Source organism: Sorex fumeus, unplaced genomic scaffold, assembly GCF_029834395.1.
Source record: "Sorex fumeus unplaced genomic scaffold, SorFum_2.1 ptg000021l, whole genome shotgun sequence".
In the NCBI taxonomy this organism is placed as follows: domain Eukaryota; kingdom Metazoa; phylum Chordata; class Mammalia; order Eulipotyphla; family Soricidae; genus Sorex; species Sorex fumeus.
In genome coordinates this window covers 9,693,938-9,714,823 of record NW_026606078.1, presented here as the reverse complement: position 1 = coordinate 9,714,823, position 20,886 = coordinate 9,693,938, and the positions used below count along the sequence as shown (strand labels likewise).

The 20,886-nt window shown below is 38.6% G+C and overlaps 1 protein-coding gene across 1 annotated transcript; it reads right to left on the bottom strand.

The window, feature by feature from the left end:
* Positions 1-420: 420 nt before the first annotated feature.
* On the bottom strand, positions 421-10,187 carry LOC130022818 (uncharacterized protein C2orf78-like). The gene is made up of 4 exons (XM_056113600.1): positions 10,075-10,187; positions 7,517-7,593; positions 3,437-4,213; positions 421-2,300 (listed from the first exon to the last, which is right to left on the bottom strand). The coding sequence occupies exons 1-4, from the start codon at positions 10,185-10,187 to the stop codon at positions 421-423; spliced, it is 2,847 nt and encodes a 948-aa protein (XP_055969575.1).
* Positions 10,188-20,886: the final 10,699 nt, after the last annotated feature.

The window sequence follows — 20,886 nt, the reverse complement described above, 5'->3', positions numbered from 1 at the left end:
AGACTCGTGGGGCCACATAGGATTCCAGGGATGAATCTTGGGTCAGCCTTCTGCAAGTGCCCTATCAGGTATACTATTTCTCTGCCCCACCCCTCCCTCTCTTCATTGGGCCCATCAAATTTCTCCTCTTAAGGGCTTTAAAACCCTGAGCCAAGTTTCTCTTTCTTAGATTCTTGTCTGTTTCCCCTTTTGTCTCCCTCTAACTTCTATTTCTTTCTCATGAACCCTTCAACCCTCACACCCTCCAAATAACCACCACAGTGGAAAGCCTCTCAACATTCAGAACTTTTATTAATATTCACTTATATGCATCTATTTATTTAAAATATATATGTATCAGAATAAATGAAATGTGTATGGCATTTCAAGTGTTTGTCTAAGGCAACCATCTGGTACCTAAAGTGGCATCAACCATTCCAGCTACTTATAGCCACAGAATCGAGAGGTGTCCATATCTTTTTCTCTCTGGATAAAAAACTGCACTTGCCCCAAAGAGGTGCATTTGGCAGCGTTCTCACGCTCCTGTTGAGCCTTCCTCTTCATAGCCTCACGCTCTGGTCTCTGCTCTTTTGTGATGGGCTTTGACATGACTGGCTCGGGAACATTGGGCTTTCTCCATGGAATTGGTTGTAAATGGAAGTCTTGGAGTAGAAACTGACTCTGACGTTTGGGTGGAGCCTGGCACTTGCTCCCAGAGATAGGAAGAGGGCCCCGCTGGAGAGAAGTGCTAGCTGTTGTCTTGTAGGGAGCAGGTCTAGAAGTTGCAGGCTGAGAAATAGGCCGGCTAGTAGAGCTCAGCAAAGCTGGTCGAGATGGATTGGTCGAAATGGGCTGAGCTGGTCTGGCAGGATGTGACAAAGATGCAGTAGCTGGCCGGGATGAATTGGTGGCAGTTGGCTGAGCTGTGTTGGTAGAGACAGGCCTGGCAGGGTAAGCTGCAGCAGGACGATGTGAAGCTAGAGACTGTGGTTTCCGAGGAACACGTCGAGCTTGCGGCTTCTCCATGGTAAGAAAAGGCAAAGGTATCAATTTGACCTTCCCAGGAGGTGGCAGCTCATACAGGGATGGAGCCAAGAGTTCTTCAGCACTGCTGCTTGGTTTCTGAGCTTTGACCTGAGTTTTCTCAAGACCTTTTCCATGCCGTGCAGCACCTGGCCACGGTTTGACAACTGAGGAGGGCTGGACGTCTTTGGTCTTCTTTGAACTACTCAGGACCCTGGAGGAAGAGGATCCAGGCTTTGGATCACTTTTCTTCCCCACTGCATCAAACACTTGTACAGACTCCAGCATTTGCATGCCTAGGCAGCTGCGGGGCTTTTTAAGGGCCTCTTGGCAAAGCTCAGGTTGACTTAACTTGCGTTTCATCCTGGCAACGGTGGGCTTCTCTTCTGCCTTCACCTTCTTCCCTATCTGCTTGTCATCAGCTTTCTTAGAGTTTTCTCTGGCCTTTTTTGTCTTCTCCTGCTCATGGCTCTTTGTCTTGCTGATCCTGCTGGACGCAGCTTTCTGAGGTTTGCTGTTAGGTTTGGCCACGGTCACAGGACACCTGTCACTGACTGCAGCATTACAAACAATCCCTGCTTTCCCTAGCAAGCATTCTGGGTCTTTGGAATGGATTTTGGCTTTGGGTTCTCCCTCCAGAGGCTCAGAGGCCTGGTTTTTGTTCTTCCGTGTTGGATGGGAGGTCCCCTTAGTGCCACCTGAGTTTTCTTGCCCCTGATTCAGAGTGATGGTATCTGTGGTGTTCATTACCTGCAGATCTATACATTCATCTAGATCTTTTAAGCAATCAAAAAGCTGGGGAAGTTGTTTATCTTCAACCCATGTTGTGATGTCTGCAAAAATACCACCAGATTCAATTCTACTTTCAAGTGTTCCTGTGTCCTCCAAACACTGACCATCCTTTTCCTGGCGAGTAGTTTCAGTACCAGGCTGTTGCTCTTGGCTGAAAGGATCAATGAAGGCCAGGAGCTGGTGGATATCAGGGATTTCTAAAGGGCACAGTAGAGGATCTTGGTTTTCTATTGGGAACTGGTAGGTATCCAGAGACTTTGAAAGCCCAATGTTCATCTCATCCCAATTCTCATCTGTTTGTTCCCGTGTTGGAGCTGGGGGTAGTGCCAGGTTACATTGTGCTGAATCTATTATGGTAACATGTGGGAGCTCTGGTTGTGGGTTACTCTCAAGTATTTGAATCCTGCTACTGCAAGCCATGGATAATTCTGAAGTTGGTGTCAGACAAAATGTCTGATCGGAAGGTTGCAATGCCAGGGAAGTCTCCATCCCTAGGGAATTCATCACTACAAAGGAACCACAGAAGAAATCAGTGCCCCGTAAATGGGATACTCCCTCCACATAACTCGTGGTGCCACAATTGGGCACCTTCTGGCAATGGGCAAGGCATTGTTACTGGCTCTTCTAAGGATCATGGACAAGGCCTTGAGCTAGAAGATTGGAGGTAAGTGTTGTAGTTCTTACTGTTGGTCATGTGGTACCATTGTTTTCTTTGTATTTGAAAGAGTTTCTGTGTAAACTGTACTTAAAAATAAGAGACTTGGAACAGAGAAATAGCGCAGTCAATAAAGCACTTGCCCTGCGCACAGCTGACCTTAGTTTGATTCTCAGCATCACATTCGAGCCCCTAAGCACCTTCGTAAGTGAACCCTGAGCACACAGTGAGGTGCAAGCCCTGAGCACTGCGGTCTGTGACCCACATTCTGCCTCCCCCAAACTAAAGATTTTTTTTCAAGCTAGAGATTTGTAAACTATTAAATGCAATACAGAACTTAGCATAATATAGTCAATTTCTTCACTTTCCTGAAAAAAATACCCCGGAAGTTCATATCATGGAATAAAAGAAGGAATGAAGCACCACTTCCTCATGAATTCTGTGCTCAAGTAGAGATTCTAGGTTTGATAACTTTGGAAAGGATCTCTGAATATATTGTGTATTCAGAATCTTGTACATTAAAGTAAGGGGAAGTTAATGTGGTATCATCACAATAAGAGTTCTTAAATGTCTTCAGAAATCACAAAAACAATAATTTAAGAAATTTAGTTAATAACTAATTATTAATTAAATAATAATTAATGGAGTTCATTGTTACTATGGTAATACTGGTGGACTGATCAACTATGAAAATGTGGCATTCCTTGTTATGCTACTGAAGTTTTCTTATATGTAACCTAGGTGGTCTTTATACTATCATACCTTCCAATCTGCTTTAGAAGCTCTGATGTGGAGTGTGAAAATATGGTGCTATAAAATGAGTGAGGGGAGTTTAAACGTAACCTGAGTTTATTTAACTTCAGATTTCATAAATTTAAAAATCTCAGTGTATTTAACAGAAATGCCACCTGTCTATGGACAGTTTCCCACTTACAGATTTGACCGCAAGTTTTGAAGCCAGATTTCCCTTCTCTCCAGTTTACTCACCTTGATAACTCGATTCCGTGATGGGTGGAGCAGACACAGAGTAGTAGTTTCCAGAGGTGGAGGCTGGTGGTCGGTTATTTGGGGGCTGGACCTCCTTTAGAACCATAACCATTTCTGAAGATGCATTGTTGTAAGCTTGGAGGGCAGAGCCCTTACCTCCTTTGTATGTCATAGAGCCATTGGATTGCAGGCAGGGACCAGGTTCTTCAGAAAGGAGAGGTCCCTGAGTGCCCTGATGATAGTAAACCGCCTGGCTTCCTTCCTGGTTGGGAAGCGACAGGTTATAACTCTGATTTGGAACCTGAGATGGTGTCCTTTCCACAAGACTGGAAGAAAGTGATGGGTACAGAGACACTATGTGGTTGGTATCTAAGGTTTTCTCATGGCGAGCTGCCATAGACATGGAAGAGACAGTAGTGTCTTGGTCAAGGATAGTCACAGTAAAGTCTCCCATGTTAGACTTCTTTTCAGTACTTCCTGCAATATCCCACTCCAAAACACTTGGGTAGGAAGCAGACAGCGTGGATAGCTGGCTCTGGCCAGACACTCCAGACAGCATTGTTGTGCTAGAATGTTGGTCAAGATAGGCACTACCCATGAGTGGTTGGAAAGAGATGCAAGGATCTGAGGGCAGGAGCCAAGCAGATGTACCAGCTGCAGTAGATACGCTGGAGTAGTTGCAGACACTTCCTGTTAGGGAAGCTGCATTGTTCACCACGGGAAGGGGAAGCTGCAGAGAATGTGCAGTTCCCAATACTGATGGATTTTGAATATTTTCTGTAAGGAACAAGAGGGTGATGAAAAAAATCTGTGAGACTGATAATCTCTGACAACATTTTTTTTTCTTTTTGGTTCACACACACATGGATTTGTTGCTTACAGCTAGTTCCTCCTTGTCCTAGCTCTACCCGTAGCTTGCTCTCCTATTGAACTTTACGTTATTTCCTAGAATGGAAGCATTTTAAAACTAGGAAGTCCTAAGAGGATGACTAACATGTTATTGGAGAAGAAAGAAACCCGAGGCCCAGAGATGGCATAGAGACTTGTTCAAGCTTTCCATTACTTTTACTGGGATTGGGGTGGGGTGGAGTTTGGACCAGTACCCGGCAGTGATCTTGGGCTATTCCTGGCTCTGTACTCTGGAGTGATCCCTTGTAGTGCGCAGGAGACTGGATGCAGTCTCAGAGATCCAATTGGATTGGCCACCTACAAGGCAAATGCCTTATCCCCTCCTGTACTATCTTACTTTCCCTTATGTATTACCAGGTTACGGAACCTAAGCATGTGAACTTTCTTGCTAGGACTCTGCCTTGATCACTACAATATCAGAAACTAGGAGGAAGATGCTTTCCATTCATATAGGCATGTGGGGTCTTTACAACTATTGCCATTGTAATCTTCAGGTTTTGTATTTTGCTTGTGCAGTTCCTATCTATTACCTACGACTCGCATATAACTCAAACTACTTGATGAACTGAAGGTTCACAACCGTACTCTGGTTTCTGATCCCCCCCTCAAAAATGAGTACTTTAGTTTTTCTCAAGATGTGCTTTTAGAAGGAAGACTGTTGTTTAAATTCTGAGTCTCAAGTTGCTTTCCTGCAAAGGAGTTACTTACAACTCTAATTAAGAATAATGTGCACACAGAAATAAAATTTGTCTATTTCACATGATTTACATGGGAGGAAGTATAGAGATAAAGAAAAAAATCATGAAAAACATGTATCACAGAACTGAAAAAGAAGTATTTAGATATTAATGAAATCTGGGCTATGTGGCAAGCACTATAGTACAGTAACTGATTGAGAGCAGCCCCAAGAGTAAGCCCTGACCAACAGTGAATGTTGTCCCCAAACCAAACAAAGAAAACAGTACAATAAGTTTATTAAGAAATTGTGTCATGTTCTACAACACCCAAAAGGAGAGAGAGAACAAAAGGGAATGCCCTGCCACAGAGGAAGGGGGGTGGGGCTGGGGGGGGATATTATCCATGGTGGTGGAAAATGGGCACTGGTGGAGGGATGGGTATTTGATCATTGTATGACCGAAACCCAAGCACAAAGATTTGTAAATCTACAACTGTACCTCATGGTGCTTCACTAATAAAAAAAAATATATGTATATATAAAAAAAAGAAATTGTGTCATGTATATGATATGAAGATACTATTCTATTTTAGCAAAAGCTACTAGCCAAAAAAGGGAATAGAAGGTGAGTGTATAGCTTACCAGTCCATAAAACTGAAGATTTACCAGTAACTTACATAACAAGCAGAAAATAAAATACATATAATTGCATTTGGTAGCCAGTATGTGTTTTAAAGGAGTATGAAGCAGAAATAAATATAATAATTATAAGTAAATGTCATTATTATTCTCATTCATACCTCTGAATATTAGTCATCAAACAACAGTTACTAAATAGAGCATACAATTTCAGTAAATTACACAAGAAGCAGAAAAGACCATTTAAAAAATGATCACAAAAATTTCAGATTTATTTTTAAAACCTAGATGACAACTATCTTTATCAACCAGGAAAATGTCATTCCCAAAGTTTCAGAAACAATCACCAAAATCCAATCGAAATATTTTTAATGTTGGAAAACTCAGATTCCACAAAACTGAAATCAATGTGTACTTAGACAACTGAGACTTGACTTTTCTATTTCTTCTTAGGATCTGAAAACATGTCGACTGCTATCAAAATGCTGTCATGTTAGGAAGAAAGTACTTTTTTTTTCCATTTTGGTCACACCCAGCATTGCACAGGAGTTACTCCTGGCTCATGCACTCAGGAATTACTCCTGGCATTGTTCAGGGGATGCTGGGAATCAAACCTGGGTTGGCCGCGTGCAAGGCAAATGGCCTACCTGTGGCAAGGCAAACACCCAACCTATTGCTCCAGCCCAGAAAGAAATTCTTTGTGAAGATGACAAGTTGCCTTAACCTGGACCCTACTTACCACACAAAAGAATCAGTTCTCCTGATTCAAGTTAGAAGATATCACTTCTTTATTTTAACAGGCAGAGCATACATGTACCTGACAAACTAGAATGTAATAAAAACACTGAAGATGAGGTATCTTCAATCCCCCTAGGTAACCAGTATTAGTTATTTATAGGAAGTATCATTTCTAAAACGTGTTTCCATTCAAAACCGCCAAGTGCCAACGGTGTTCTAGAGACAAGAAAAAAAACCACAACCATGGTTTTATGATAGGCTGTTTCTCCTACTGGTACTCTACTCGAGACATAGTATGTTTTCTAGTCGTAGAATTTATTAAATTCAACTGCTTTGACTTGCTCTCAGCATAGTTAACTATATTCTTTCTGTTTGGATTTGAACTATTTGGTTCTCTCCAACATTCTATCTCAAACTGTTTCTCCTTCCTTGACAATTTCCCTCCATAATATTTCTTTCCTATGTTATTCTCCCTCATATCATCTTCTACTTCTTGGCTTCTGTTCGTCAAAGTTTGTTGAAAATGACCCTAAACTTCTTTACCTTTGAGGACTAGCCCCCTACCACTCAGCACTCCACACCTTCCCCACAATCCAGTTTTTCTTATCATCGAGTTTAGATAGAAAACTCAAAAGAGTTTTCAAAACACATGATAATGACTTTTGAATAGCACTAAGTTTAAAATACTAAATTATAAATACAAGTGGAGAGACCGCTGCAGATAAAACATCCTGGTATATATTAGGTTTTCTACCAAAACTACATTTTCTGTTTCTGTCAAAATATTGTCTCTGATTTACATTTTTCATGGATATTGTGTAGAAATAACTATTAAAAGGAAAAGGAAACACAGAGAGTGAACACTCATATATAAACATGTATTTGAAGTTGTAAGTATGTATCAACTATAATGTAATCAATGAAGAAAAACACTTTGTATGTGAGAGAAAGGAAGTCAATGTCTAAAATCACACAGCAAATGTTAACGTCAAGCTAAAATAAGGCTTACCATATTCTAGTTGAATACTTTCCTCTATTATTACATGCTGCTTTTCCTTAACTACCAAATTTAGGGATAAGAAATCTAATAAAAAGCTTTGAAAAGTATTATTCCTTACCTGACATGATCAGAAAAGAGGAAATATCAAGGAAAGGTAAATGAGAAGAGGAGACAATATGAGAGTACGTCTGAACACTGAAGTGGAAGTCCACAAGTGACCAGTACAGATGACTGATCACTGGTGATTGGTCATTGGTCACTGGTCACTTGTGATGATCCAAACTTGTTAACAAACAACTGCATGGGAGCCCCAAGATTCTACCAGGTGCTGGTAGCTTTGGTGGGAGAATGATGTCATAAAGCAGGCAGTTGAAAGGTAGAGGCTAGCCAATAGGGAGGTCAGATTCCCAAGAAGAAGACTGGATTGGATAGACTGAGAGGTAGACTTAAGCAGGCTAGAGAGATGGAATCTTACGAGACAGTTATAACAGTTTCACCTTCCTCAGACTCTTAGGTTAGGGAAATGTTCCTATTATACTGATGAGCTTACATATTTCATTAATAAATCAACAGTTACTATGTAATACTTATATTTCCTAGTTAACCAATAACATTAAGTTACTACTAGTGTATTTTGTATACTGTTTCATGATATTAAATTATATGTTAATGCCTTGTAATATACATTATTACTCACGTTAGGGTTAGGAAATAATGGATTATTATGAGAAATCTTCCCCTAACAAAAAACCCTAAGTTTAGGGTGTTCCGCTAGAAAACATGCACCCAGAAAAGAAGAGTAGGCAAGGATAGAATAGATGACAAAGTATCTGCCAGCTGTAAACTTGTGCAAGGCAAACATAGACTAATACTTTGTAGGATCTTTTAGATTTAGAGGAAAATATAGTCAAAAATAGAATAAACAACTTTCACAATCTTTTATTTATTTATTTTGATTTTGGGTCCTCACCTAGCCATGCTCAGGGCTTGCTCCTGGGTCCACACTCAGGAATCACTCCTGGAGGAGCTCGGTAGACTGGGTGCAAGAGAGGTACCCTGCCCACTGCATTATCTCTCCTGCGCAAACAACTTTTATGTTTTATGGATCCTTACTGATTCTCTGTGAACTACACTAGCCTCTGCTCTCCATGTCCCAGTGGCATGTGTATATACATCCTAACTGTCCTTGATGTCTCTGTCAACTCCAACAATGGCTCACCTGTTGGGATCTGCTGGGTTTGGGGAAGCAATATAGCATTATATTGACCTGCCATGAGACCACTGATGTCTGCACACGTGACCCTAAAGCTTGGCCAATCCACGTGTTTGTCAATTCTGTGTTTGTCTCATTCTCTGTGACTGACCACTGCTGAATGGAGGTTCAAGGTGACAATTGGATTTGGCAGATGAGAAACAATTTAGACAGATTATAACCAATTATTGTGATCAACAAATTATACCATCTATTAGAAAATCCCAAGTAGTGTGGGATAACTGGGGACCTATGAAAAGAATCAGAAAGAACACAAGAAATACTTGAAGGAAGTTGTCATTTAAAATAGTATCGTCATCTGGAACAAAGTGATAATCCAGTGGGAAAAGCACTTGCCTTGCACATGGTGGACCTGGATTCAATCCCTGCCATACCAATACATATGGTACCTTGAACCCTTGAGGATGGTCTTCATACATGGTAAGCACCCTTCTCACTGTACTATCAATCCAGATAGCCCAGGAAGTGTGTGTGTGTGTGTGTGTTATGTATGTGTGTTTGTTTGTGTGTGTGTGTTTGTGTAGACAGAGGTTTTGGGCCAGCCCCAGTGATACTCAGGTACTCCTGTCTCTGTGCTCAGGAGTGACTCCTTGTGGTGCTCATGGGACCATATGTGGTGCTGGAGATAGAACCAGGGTCAGTCACATGGAATATTAATATATTAACCCCTACATTTTTGCTCAGTGCTGGAGCAGAAATATATTTTAGAAGTGAAAAAATGATGAGCCAGTAGGAACCAGTGCAAAGACAGAATCAGGAAATTTACTGGGGAAGGATCACCCAAGTGGCCAGGGACTGATTTCATACTGCAACTGCAGAGATGAGCAGAGACAGAGACAGATCCTCAAAGAGTAACCAATTTACTATGTGTAGTTTTTTAAATAGAAAATGTTCGCTGATCCCTAATTAGCAAATGGAAGAAAGAAAGGAAGACTGAGAGGAAGAAAGAGAGAAAGAAAGAAGGAAAGAGAGAAAAAAGAAAGAAAGAAAGAAAGAAGAAAGGCATATGTAAAGAAGGAAAGAGGGATGGAAGGAAGGAAGGATGGAAAGTACAAAGGAAGAAAGAAAGAAAGAAATTAAGGAAGGAAGGAAGGAAGGAAGGAAGGAAGGAAGGAAGTTTTCGGCTGCTGGGGTTGGCTCCATTGGACCTCACCCACTCTCCCTCTGGGATGCCCTGAATAAAACAGGCTGGCATGGGGTCTAGGGGCATGTCTATGGTGTATTGCTCTCTTCTGAGAGATTTATTGTTGTGTCTCTGGATCACGGCCATTGATGAGATTATATGGTGCCAGAGGTGGTTTGTGGGTGTGACTGCCAAGCTGCTGGAAACGGGGCGTTGGGGAGAGGTCAGCCATTCTCTGATTTCATTGAGCCTAGAGTTTTCAGTCAGAAGTCCCACATACCTGAGTTTTTTTGCAGATTCGCGCATAGATGAGGGTTGTCCACACATGCGGATAGCGGCCATGATCACGGATTTCAAGTTCTGGAGGATTTTGGCTGCTGGGGCTAGCTCCATTGGGGTGGAGCAGGGACGGGACTCTAAATAGATTTTGAATCACTTTATCTTTATTTTCTTATCTTTTTTTGGAGAGTTCTCTTGATTGAATCTTTATATTTTTTAAATGTTATTTTATTGAATAATCAGAGTCTCCTATTCCGTGCCTGACTGTCGTCACCAGGGCCCGACAGCTGAAAACCTCTGGGACCCAGCCAAAGCCATGCTGAGACCACTCTCCACACGCTTGGATGAGCCTCATGCATAAAGGAACTGGCAGAGGAACCCAGGTGTGTAGGACCCAGGACTGAGATCTTCAAGCCTGCACGATTTGGGACTAGGCCTTCCAGTAACTAGACAGTTACACCCACCAACTGCACTGTAACCCCAACAATGGCCAGGATCCAGAGAGTATCACACCAAGCTCCCGGAAGAGAACAAAGCAGAGTCTCCTACCTCGTGCCTGACTGTCCTCACTACTGCCCGACAGCTGAAGACCTCTGGGACCCAGCCAAAGACATGCTGAGTCCACTCTCCACACACTTGTATGAGCCTCACACATAAAGGAACTGGCAGAGGAACCCAGGTACCGGCAGAGGAAAAAAGGCATGTGGGTCCCGGGGCTGAGATCTCCAAGCCTGCTTGGATCGGGGCTGAGCATCCTCCACCCAGATCCTCCATCTTCCAGTAGGCAGGGGTCACACCCACAAACTGCCTGACCCCACCCCCACCCCGCCCCGGCGCTGTGTAATCCCATCAACAGCCAAGACCCAGAGACTATAAAACCCAGCTCCCAGACATCTTATTATCTCATTCTTGCTTTGGACAACCTGGCAGGCTACCGAATGTAACCTGCCCACACGGCAGAGTTTGGCAAACTCCCCGCGGCGTACCAAATACAATATGCCAAATACAAGTAAAAATGATGGGTCTCATTCTCCTAACCCTGAAAGAGCCTTAAATATGGCACTTTTTAAAATCTCAGGGTTAGGACGAAGGAGACGTTACTGGTGCCTGCTCGAGGCAATTGACGAACAACAGGATGATTGTGATCATGATCTGATAAGATGGGAAAGACCTGGTTGGAAAAATAGGATAATACAAACATTTGATTTATTTTGTTCCTCTAAATTGTGTGATTTTTAATTTCACCTGGGCATAGAAAATGACAACTAATTTAAAAGCAAGAGCTAATGATCCATTATGGGGTTCACTGGAGAAAACATGAAGGACACGTAAAAAAAATATGCAGTCACAAAACACACACACAAAACACAGGTTTTTAATTTATTTTTTATTGAATCATCATGAGATACAGTTACAAAGCTTTCATGTTTGAGTTTCAGTCATACAATGATCGAACACCCATCCCTCCACCAGCTTTCCATCATCAATATCCCCAGTTTCCCCCTCCTTTTCCCAATCCTCCCCCTACCTCTGTGGCAGAGAATTTCCCCCGTACTCTCTCTTTACTTTTGGGCATTATGATTTGCAATATAGATACTGAGAGGCTATAACATTTGGTCCTTTATATACTTTTGGCACTTATCTCCCACCTCAAACGATCCATCCAACCATCATTGACTTAGTGATCCCTTCTCTATTCCAACTGCCTTCTCCCCCCAGATCATGAGGCAGTTTCCCAACTATGGAGTAATATTCCTGGCCCTTGTGTCTACTGTCCTTGGGTCTCATATTAAGTTTATTTTATATTCCACAAATGAGTTCAGTCATTCTATGTCTGTTCCTCTCTTTCTGACTCATTTTACATAGCATGATGCTCTCCATGACCATCCACTTATATGGATGACTTTCTTTCCAAATAGCTGCATAGTATTCCACTGTGTAGATGTACCAAAGTTTCTTTAACCAGTTATCTGTTCTCGGGCATTCATCTTGTTTCCAAATTTTGGCTATTGTGAACAGTGCTACAATGAACATACAGGTGCAGATATCACTTCTACTGTGTTTTTTTGCACCCTCGGGATATATTCCCAGAAGTGGTATTGCAGGGTTATATGGAATCTCAATTTCTAGTTCCATATTGTTTTCCAAAAGGGCGCTACCAGTTAGCATTCCCACCAACAGTGAAGGAACATCTCTTTCTCCCCACATCCACACCAACACTGCTTGATTTTGTTCTTTTGAATGTGTGCCAGTATCTGTGGTGTGAGATGATGTCTCATTGTTGTTTTGATTTTCATCTCCCTGATGATTAGTGATGTGGGGCATTTTTTATGTCCCTTTTGGCTAGTTGTATTTCTTTTTTGAGGAAGCTTCATTTCTTCTCCCCATTTTTTGATGGGGTTGGAAATTTTTTTCTTGTACAATACAACTAGTGTCTATAACACAGTTTTATAATGGAGAAATAACAAACCTAAAAAGAAATCTCTAGTTTTAAAATAAGGGTCTGAGGAAATGAGCTCAGCTTTGTTCTCACCTTGGAACTAGATCTGCTTCATTCCTCAGTCTACTAAGAAATTTCATATTACCTAACCATATCACACAATACACACACACATACACACAAACACCATTCATTATTGGCTATTTCCTCAGGAACTAGCATTTAGTTTTAAACAAGTATGTTCAACATTTTATTTCAGAGAATACTGAAAAGTAAAACTATACAACATGGTTTTAAAAATGTTGCATTCATATTCATGCTTTAGAGAATAAGCAGCTAGGACATTTCTTAAAAGTAAAGGGTAAAGCAAAGTTTAATTTTCTAAACCTATATTACTACAAAAAAGTAATTGACAATTCAAAAGAATTTCAAAATATTTGTTTGTATGGAAAAATGGAAAATTAAAAAGGAGTCCATAACTCAACCATTTTAAGAAGCTCTGATGATGATTGTGTATTTTATTTTGTTTTTTTTCTAATCTCATATCATACTTTTTGTAACAAACAGAAAATCTTATAATTTTTTGAAATTTAGATATAGAATAATAGACATAAGTTGAGTCAATCGATCTCTGACTCATTAAGGAAGAAAAATTTAACTGTAAAGTTAACGTAAGTGCAGCTTTTAAATCTTGGTATCAATATCACTTTCTCTGTAATCTTTTTAGTACATCTGTATTCACATAATAGATTTAATAGATTGTTGAGGGCAACAGGCTTTCAAATTGTTGTAATTAATATCTTAATAGGTGTTTCTATAGAATATTTAGGAACTGGCTCAGAATCCATGAAAGTGGGTGTCTTCCTTTTTTTTTTTAACAAGTTCCCTCTCTTCCCCAGGAAACTAGTTGAAGGTATCCAAAATTAAAAAAAAACACTTATAAAATACAATGTAAATGGCTGGATATGAGAGCTGTTTTTCCCCTGTCTGAAAACTATTAGATGAGTGACTTAGAGACACATCAAATCATGTTCTTCATTTATAGGTTTAAGACACAGACATAGGTGAGAAATACTATAGTAATTAGATCTTTTTTCATAGTATAGTGGGCATAGAGAAATATGTTTTTAAAAATTTTTATTAGTGAAACACCATGAGGTACAGTTGTAGACTTACAAATTTTTGTGCTTGGGTTTCGATATACAATGATCAAATAAATACCCATCCCTCCACCAGTGCCCATTTTCCATCAGCATGGATCCCAGTATCCCTCCCACCCCCAGCCCCCCCATTCCACCCTGCCTCTGTGGCAGGGCATTCCCTTTTGTTCTCTCTCTCCTTTTTGGTGTTGTGGTCTGCAAAAGAGGCATTGAGTGGCAGTCATGTTCGGTCTATAATCTACTTTCAGCATGCTTCTCCCATCCTGGGAGGATCCTCCAAACACCCTTTATTTGGTGCTTCCTTCTCTATCTGCCTTTCCCCCTAGCATGCCCGGCTGGCCTCTAAGCCATGGAGTAATTCTCCTGGTAATTATCTCGTCTATTCTTGTGTATTAATCTCCTATTTTGTTACTTTATGTCCCCCACATGAATGCAATTCTTTTATGTCTGTCCCTCTCTTTCTGACTCATTTCCCTTAGCATGGTACTTTCCATGTAGTACCACTTGTATGTAAATTTCATGACTTCGTCTTTTCTAACAGCTACATAGTACTCCATTGTGTGGATGTACCAAAGTTTCTTTAACCAGTCATCTATTCTCAGGCACTCAGGTTTTTTCCAGAGTCTGGCTATTGTAAAGAGTGCTGCAATGAACAAACAAGTGCAGATGTCACTTCGGCTATACTTTTTTTGCCTCTCTGGGATATATATTCCCAGGAGTGGTATTTCTGGGTCAAATGGGAGCTCAATTTCTAATTTTTTGAGAATCGTCCATACTGTTGAGAAATATGTTTTAAGTAGAAAAGAATATTTAAAATATAAGAATATATTTCAAAAGGAAAAGATTTTCTCTCCTGGCACTGAAAACACTGGCTCTCATCTGAGAGAAGGACACCATCTGAGCAGGACATGAGCTTCTTTGAGCTGAGTAACCCTGACGAGAAAAGGCAATTATACTCCTATAATGCCAAGGAATTCTGACAACAGTGAGTTTGGAAGAAGACTCTGAAACCTAGGTGAAAACACAGCTCCACAAACACTTTGATTGTGTCTTGGTGGGATCCTAAGTGAAGTCACTTCTTAGCTCTTATCTCGCCTCATAATTCATGGAAAATGTAAAATAATACATATGTTCTGACTTGTTATAAAATGTCTCTTTTGTGAATTTCCCACAGCAACTAGTACAGTGTATACTTAAAAGTCTGTGAATAAATGTTAAGTGAATAAAAAGATAAGGAGCCGAGTCTGTCTTTTTAAGCAACTTTTAGACATTTTAAAAGAAAGTCTAAGTTACTTCCAGCTGAGTCTTATGATTCATAAGAAAAAAATTCCATTAAAATCATTATGGATATACAGTATTAAAAAGAGAATATGAAAATAATAAGATTCATTTCATAAATCATCTGAGTTTTTTTGCCTTATTATATTATAGTCATATCAAATATTTTGGAAAGGAAATGGAGAACAGATCATGAAACATGTTTTTGGTTGATGAAGGGGAGAATATCAGCAAATTAAATGATACATTTTCAGCAGACTGAAGCTCATTTTTCTTGTAGTAATATCCTGTTAGAGAAATAAAATAAAATCAAGTTCCCTGTTTTCTTGATAACAACAAATAAAATAAAAATATGAAGTCTCTACCTCCTTGTGATCACACATGATCTAAATCCTTCTAAATCCTCTCTCAATGTCTTTCTAGCATGTGAATAACTTTAATCAATTTTTATGCATTTCAATACAGTAAGAAAAGGTTTTATGTCTTCTAATTATATTTCACAATAAATCTATATTAAAACTTATTTCTTCTGAAGCACAAGTTTTTTCAATAACATCTTTCCTGATATCATAGTGATTTACTTATTTAGTGATAGCACAGCAGATAGGGTGTTTGCCTTGCATGCAGCGGACCCAGGTTCAATTTCTCCGTCCCTCTCAGAGAGCCCATCAAGCTACTGAGAGTATCCTGCCTGCACAGCAAAGCCTGGCAAACTCCCCTTGACATATTCGATATGCCAAAAACAGTATTAAAAACTCTCACAATGGAGACGCTACTGGTGCCCCCTCAAGCAAATCAATGAACAACGGGAGGACAGTGCTACAGTGCTACTTATTTGATTAATTTCATCATAGTATCTGAAGTTACTTCACTATAGTTTCTGATATCTTTGTGGAAGATAATAGGGAGGAGAGCTCTCTTTCATCAGGGACCTCTTTTTTAAGGATAGGATTACCAATAATGAGAATTTCATGTTCATGAAATAATAATCAGTTCCCAAGATTCCACATCAAATATCATTGCATCAGGCATTAAGACTTACCATGTGAATCATGGAATATTAATTGGTTTATAGCAAGAATAGTGCAATCAACTCAAGGTAGAGTAACTAATCTAACAAATTTTCATTTACTTTGTTCTTAAATATTATCATCTGCTCTATCTTTTGAAGCAGTATTTTATCTATATGTATTGTATATTAATGCATTTTATTATGGTTAAAACCACAATTAGAAAACCGTATTATCACTATAATTTTTAAAGAATGAAATTCCTTTGGGGGTAATTGAAGTTTATTCTTAAATTTAAAAGAAAAAATTTCAACATAACTTCATACCCCCATACTTAAAATAAAACAACTAAGACTTGATTTTAAACTACATGATGAGAGCTTCTTTGTTATCAGTGGGAAGCAGACTAATATCTTTTTGTAATGTGTGATTATTCTCAATAACAAACTATACGCAGCAGGACTGATGGAAAATCATTTCTTGGTCAGGCTGGAGCTATAGAACAATGAGTAGGGCATTTGCCTGCATGTGGCCAACATTGGTTAAGTTCCTGGCATCCCATATGGTTTCCCAAGTCTGTAATGAGTAATTTACACAGAGCCCAGAGTAAGTCTTGAGCACAGCTGGATGTGGCCCAAATCTTTTATGGCAAAATTCTTGGTAGAAATCTTTAACTCATTTTGTGAATTCTTTTTTTTTATCCAGTACTATGACAGTTAATACTCTTAAGACCTTCCTGCAACCTCATTGCTAATTGTTTATATTTATGCTCTTAGAAGTACATAAAGATATTTACACCTACATATTTGAGTTCTCCCAGACTCCCCCATCACTGTGCATGCTACCTAGAGTAAAACATACATTTTGTTACTCTGTCTCATGGAAGTAGAGCTCATATTATCTCCTAAGAATTTTCCCTGATTGTAAATGATAATGGTGGTACATGAAAATGAACCATATAATTGTTTGAAATAGCCATAGAAAGAAAATAAAAACGCTTTCAAAAATAATGTGTGTGATGTCTACTGATAATTCACAGAGACACCACTCTCTTTAAGAATCTTATTAAATTTCTATTGGTCAAATATAGTAATTTTTAAAAAGAGAATAGATATCATAATTTACATTTTTCTTCTTTCAGAAGTATTTTAAAAATACTGTGGGAAGTTAAGTTAATAATGAATGCTCTGCTCCAGCCAATCTCATCATCTGTCATTTTGCCAATAAAACTATATTGTTTCAAATCCAGGAAATAAAAGAACAGGTAAATAAAATTAAATTGGCTATTATCAAGTTTGGCTCAAACCTAGGGACAGATCGCCTTATTTTAGATTATACTTTAGATGCCAGAGAATTTTAAAAATAATCAGCTTATTACATTTACTGTAAATTTCTGAAAATATGTAATTTTGTAAAACTATAGCACTGCACTGTAGCACTGTCCTCCTTTTATTTATCGATTTGCTGGAGCGGGCACCAGTAACGTCTTCATTGTGAAACTTGTTATTGTTTTTGGCATATCAAATATGTCAAGGGTAGCTTACCAGGCTTTGCCATGCAGATGAGATACTCTCAAGAGTATTGAGACATCTCGAGAGGGATGGAGGATACAAACATTAATTCATATAGAATATTTATCTCGAAATTTTTGTTTTTACTCTTTTCTACTCTATTCCACACATAGCAACAATTAAAATAAACAATTAGGTTAACAAATGCATAGTGAATTCAAAATAGTGGACTCTGCAAAAACTCTCATTGAAACACTGGGTAAATTATAAACAAGAAGGATAGAGAATTTTCATGTGACAATGATGTAGAGTAAATGGAAAACCAAAACTACCAGAGAAGAACTGATGACATTGTGGAGGCCTTGGGAGAAAGGGAAGAACCTCTAGCCTATAAGGGGAAAGGAGACAAAGCTTATGCACTTTAGACAGAAATTTTACCTGTTTACCTGTTTTAATTAGAAACATTTTGGATGTTGTAGCCTCTGTAGAACAGATTCATTTCTAAGTTTAAGAAATTTGCAATCTGCCTGGATTTGGGGGAAACATTCATACAAATAGACATTTATATGGATTTAGAGGAAATTTAGTCTATATATATTTATACACACATATACATAGATACACACATGTATGTTTTATACATAGATACACACATGTATGTGTGTGTATATATAAAGATAGATAGATATATAGTCTCCAAAAAGTAAGTGTAAAATTGTTGTGGATTAGTGAAAACTTTGGTGTATCTCGGTGAAGTCATCAAAAGTCATCACAAGTCTGAAATACATTGCAAAAACCAGGACTTAGAATAATATTATTGAAGAAAACAAATCTTATAGTAGAGAATTAATAAAATTTCAGAGAACATTAAAAAATCATAGGTGAATATGAACAAGCAAACTCAATACGTAAGTTCTATCCTAAATTATTGAACATGATGATACACACACAGAGAGAAAACAAAAAACTATGAAATAATTATTTTAGACTACAAAAGATATGAAAAAGTAATGAAAATTTCAAGATGGGAAAGTAGAAACTATTAATAACATAGAATACATTTAACAGAGATTAGACTTTCTGAAGCTAAAATAAATAGAGCTACAGTTAAATGTAAATGAATGTATTAATCACATACAAACATAAAGAGAAATATTTGAATGATAAAACAGATTTTAGGGAATTATCTTTAATCAAATCAGAAGAAACAAGAAAGATATTGACACTATACTATGATAGACAAGAGAACAGAATGAGAATACCCATGTATAGTGCCTATCAGTAATTTGGGAAGAAGCAAATAAAGATAATAGGCAATTAGGTCATATTTATATATGTATATATATATATATATATAAATTTCATTTGGAGGTCCATATATGGCTGTTCTCAGGGCTTATTCCTGACTCAGGAATCAATCTGGCTGGCTCCAGAGATGCTGGGGCTTTAATCTGGGTCAGTCACGTTCAAGGTAAGTGCCTTTCCTGTTTTACTATCTATTCAGCCCAGTCCCAATTTCAAGTAATTGATTAATTTCTTTAGATAAAATATTAGTGAATAACAATAGTTGCAGAGATGAAAAAGTGTTGAAACAGCAGAAAGCAGAGAATGGGGGAAAGCAGATTGAAATAAAGGACAAATTCCCTATACAGTATTAATGACTAAATTGAAATTAGAATTTACAGTTCAATATACAGGAGAGAAGTTAGCAGAAAACAATCGTTTTCAAAAGCTCAGTTTATATTTTTAACTAAATTTAACTAAAGAATTTTGGTCATGGTGAAAATAAAAATCATGACAGAAAATCATAAAATGTCTTACCATATCAAGAAACCCATCAGGAAAATATTTGTGAATTATACTTTGAAAAAATGGATAGAAATTAACTCCATACTTTCAGAAAAAAGATAAACAAAAATTGTTCATGCTTAAATTATTTATTAGATACAAAATTAAACTGTCATCAAATAATGAAAACAATTATATTAACTATTTTGGGAGATTCATGAATCAGGAAGACTAATATAATAGGCGTCTAGACAGCCAATATTCCTGAACCATTGTTTCCTATGCAATCTCCTCTCCTGAGAGCTCACTTGTCTCCTTAGTCTTCTTCTTTCTTCTGACATTCATTCTATACTTCTAACTTTGATACCTGTGCTCCCTTGTGAAAGAATTTCTTTAGCCGGGTCTTAGTAAATTTCTTCTATTAAAGTTTGATGACTTAGGCAGTTGTAAACAATTATTCTCCTTTTTCCTGTTTTTTTTTTTCTGAGCAAGAGAGCCTGTCAAGTTGTGAATAGTTTGTGAACATTGACAAAATGAGACAAGTAAAGGGAAAGAGAAAACTCATTAGCTGCCTAAGCCCAGGATGAATAGGTGAGAAATGAAGAGTGAAATAGATGGGATAGGTTTAGGTGATGGATGTCTAGTAGGTATACTAAAGATTTGCCACACTATTTTGATTGTGTGTGGACTTCGACAGAGTCACTGGCAAGTAATTGAGAGTTTCTTTGATATCTTTAGACTGAATACATATCAAACCCAACAAACATAACACTACAAATCTCATGTCTTATTCCCCTTAAAACAAACATCCTTTAAAAATGCCTGACTCAAACCCAAACATCCTTGGATCCTGACTGTAAATATGAAGTTTCTAGATGGGAAGCAAAAAGGGATTTTAAAAAGCAGAGAGAATCCAATGAACAGTGGTGGAGAGTATAGCTGCGTTGATGTGGTTTCATAGCATAAAGAGGTCAGAAACTATTTCTTTTATTTTTTTTTTGCCTTTTTGGGGTCATAACCAGCGATGCCTAAGGGTTATTTCTGGTTTTTCACTCAGGAATTACTACTGATGATGCTCAGGGGACTAAATGGGATACTGGGAATTGAATTTGGGACAGCTGCAAGCAAGGCAAACACTCTACCCGCTGTACTATCACTCCAGCCCTCAAAAACTATTTATACAACATACAGCATTGTAAAATAGTATTAAAGTATGTAAAACTCAATAGAATACTTAAGTAATCTGCTAGTAACAAAACCAATTATGATTACTTAGCAAGATAATTAAGAGTTTGGGATTGTCTTAAGTGTGGAGTACATGCCTGGATCATGCAAGTTTTTTAGTTCAATCCCTTGTACCATGTGAGAACCAGAGCACCTCTGGGAGTGTGGTCCAAGCCTGACCCATGTTGCTGTTGTCCCAAAATTCCAAATGGGATCAGACCACCGTCTCCTTCGTGCAAAATTCTACTTCATGGAGTGGGGAGAAAGGGCTGCAAAGTTTAAGAGAGAACTCCCAGAAAGACCACCAACTGGGAGCTCTTTGGCACTATTGTGGCAACATGGGAAGATGCCATCGTTGACGATATTGACAAGGAATATGATCGACTGGTTCAGCACCTCCAT

Bases quoted from the DNA above. Each gene is read 5' to 3' on its own strand.
- LOC130022818 (XM_056113600.1), bottom strand. From the start codon at position 10,187: ATGGAGCTAGCCCCAGCAGCCAAAATCCTCCAGAACTTGAAATCCGTG. The intron at 4,214-7,516 runs GTAAGGAATAAT...TGTTCCTTACAG, and splicing joins CTCTTTTCTGATCATGTCAG to AAAATATTCAAAATCCATCA. The intron at 2,301-3,436 runs GTGAGTAAACTG...GTTCCTTTGTAG, and splicing joins CACGGAATCGAGTTATCAAG to TGATGAATTCCCTAGGGATG.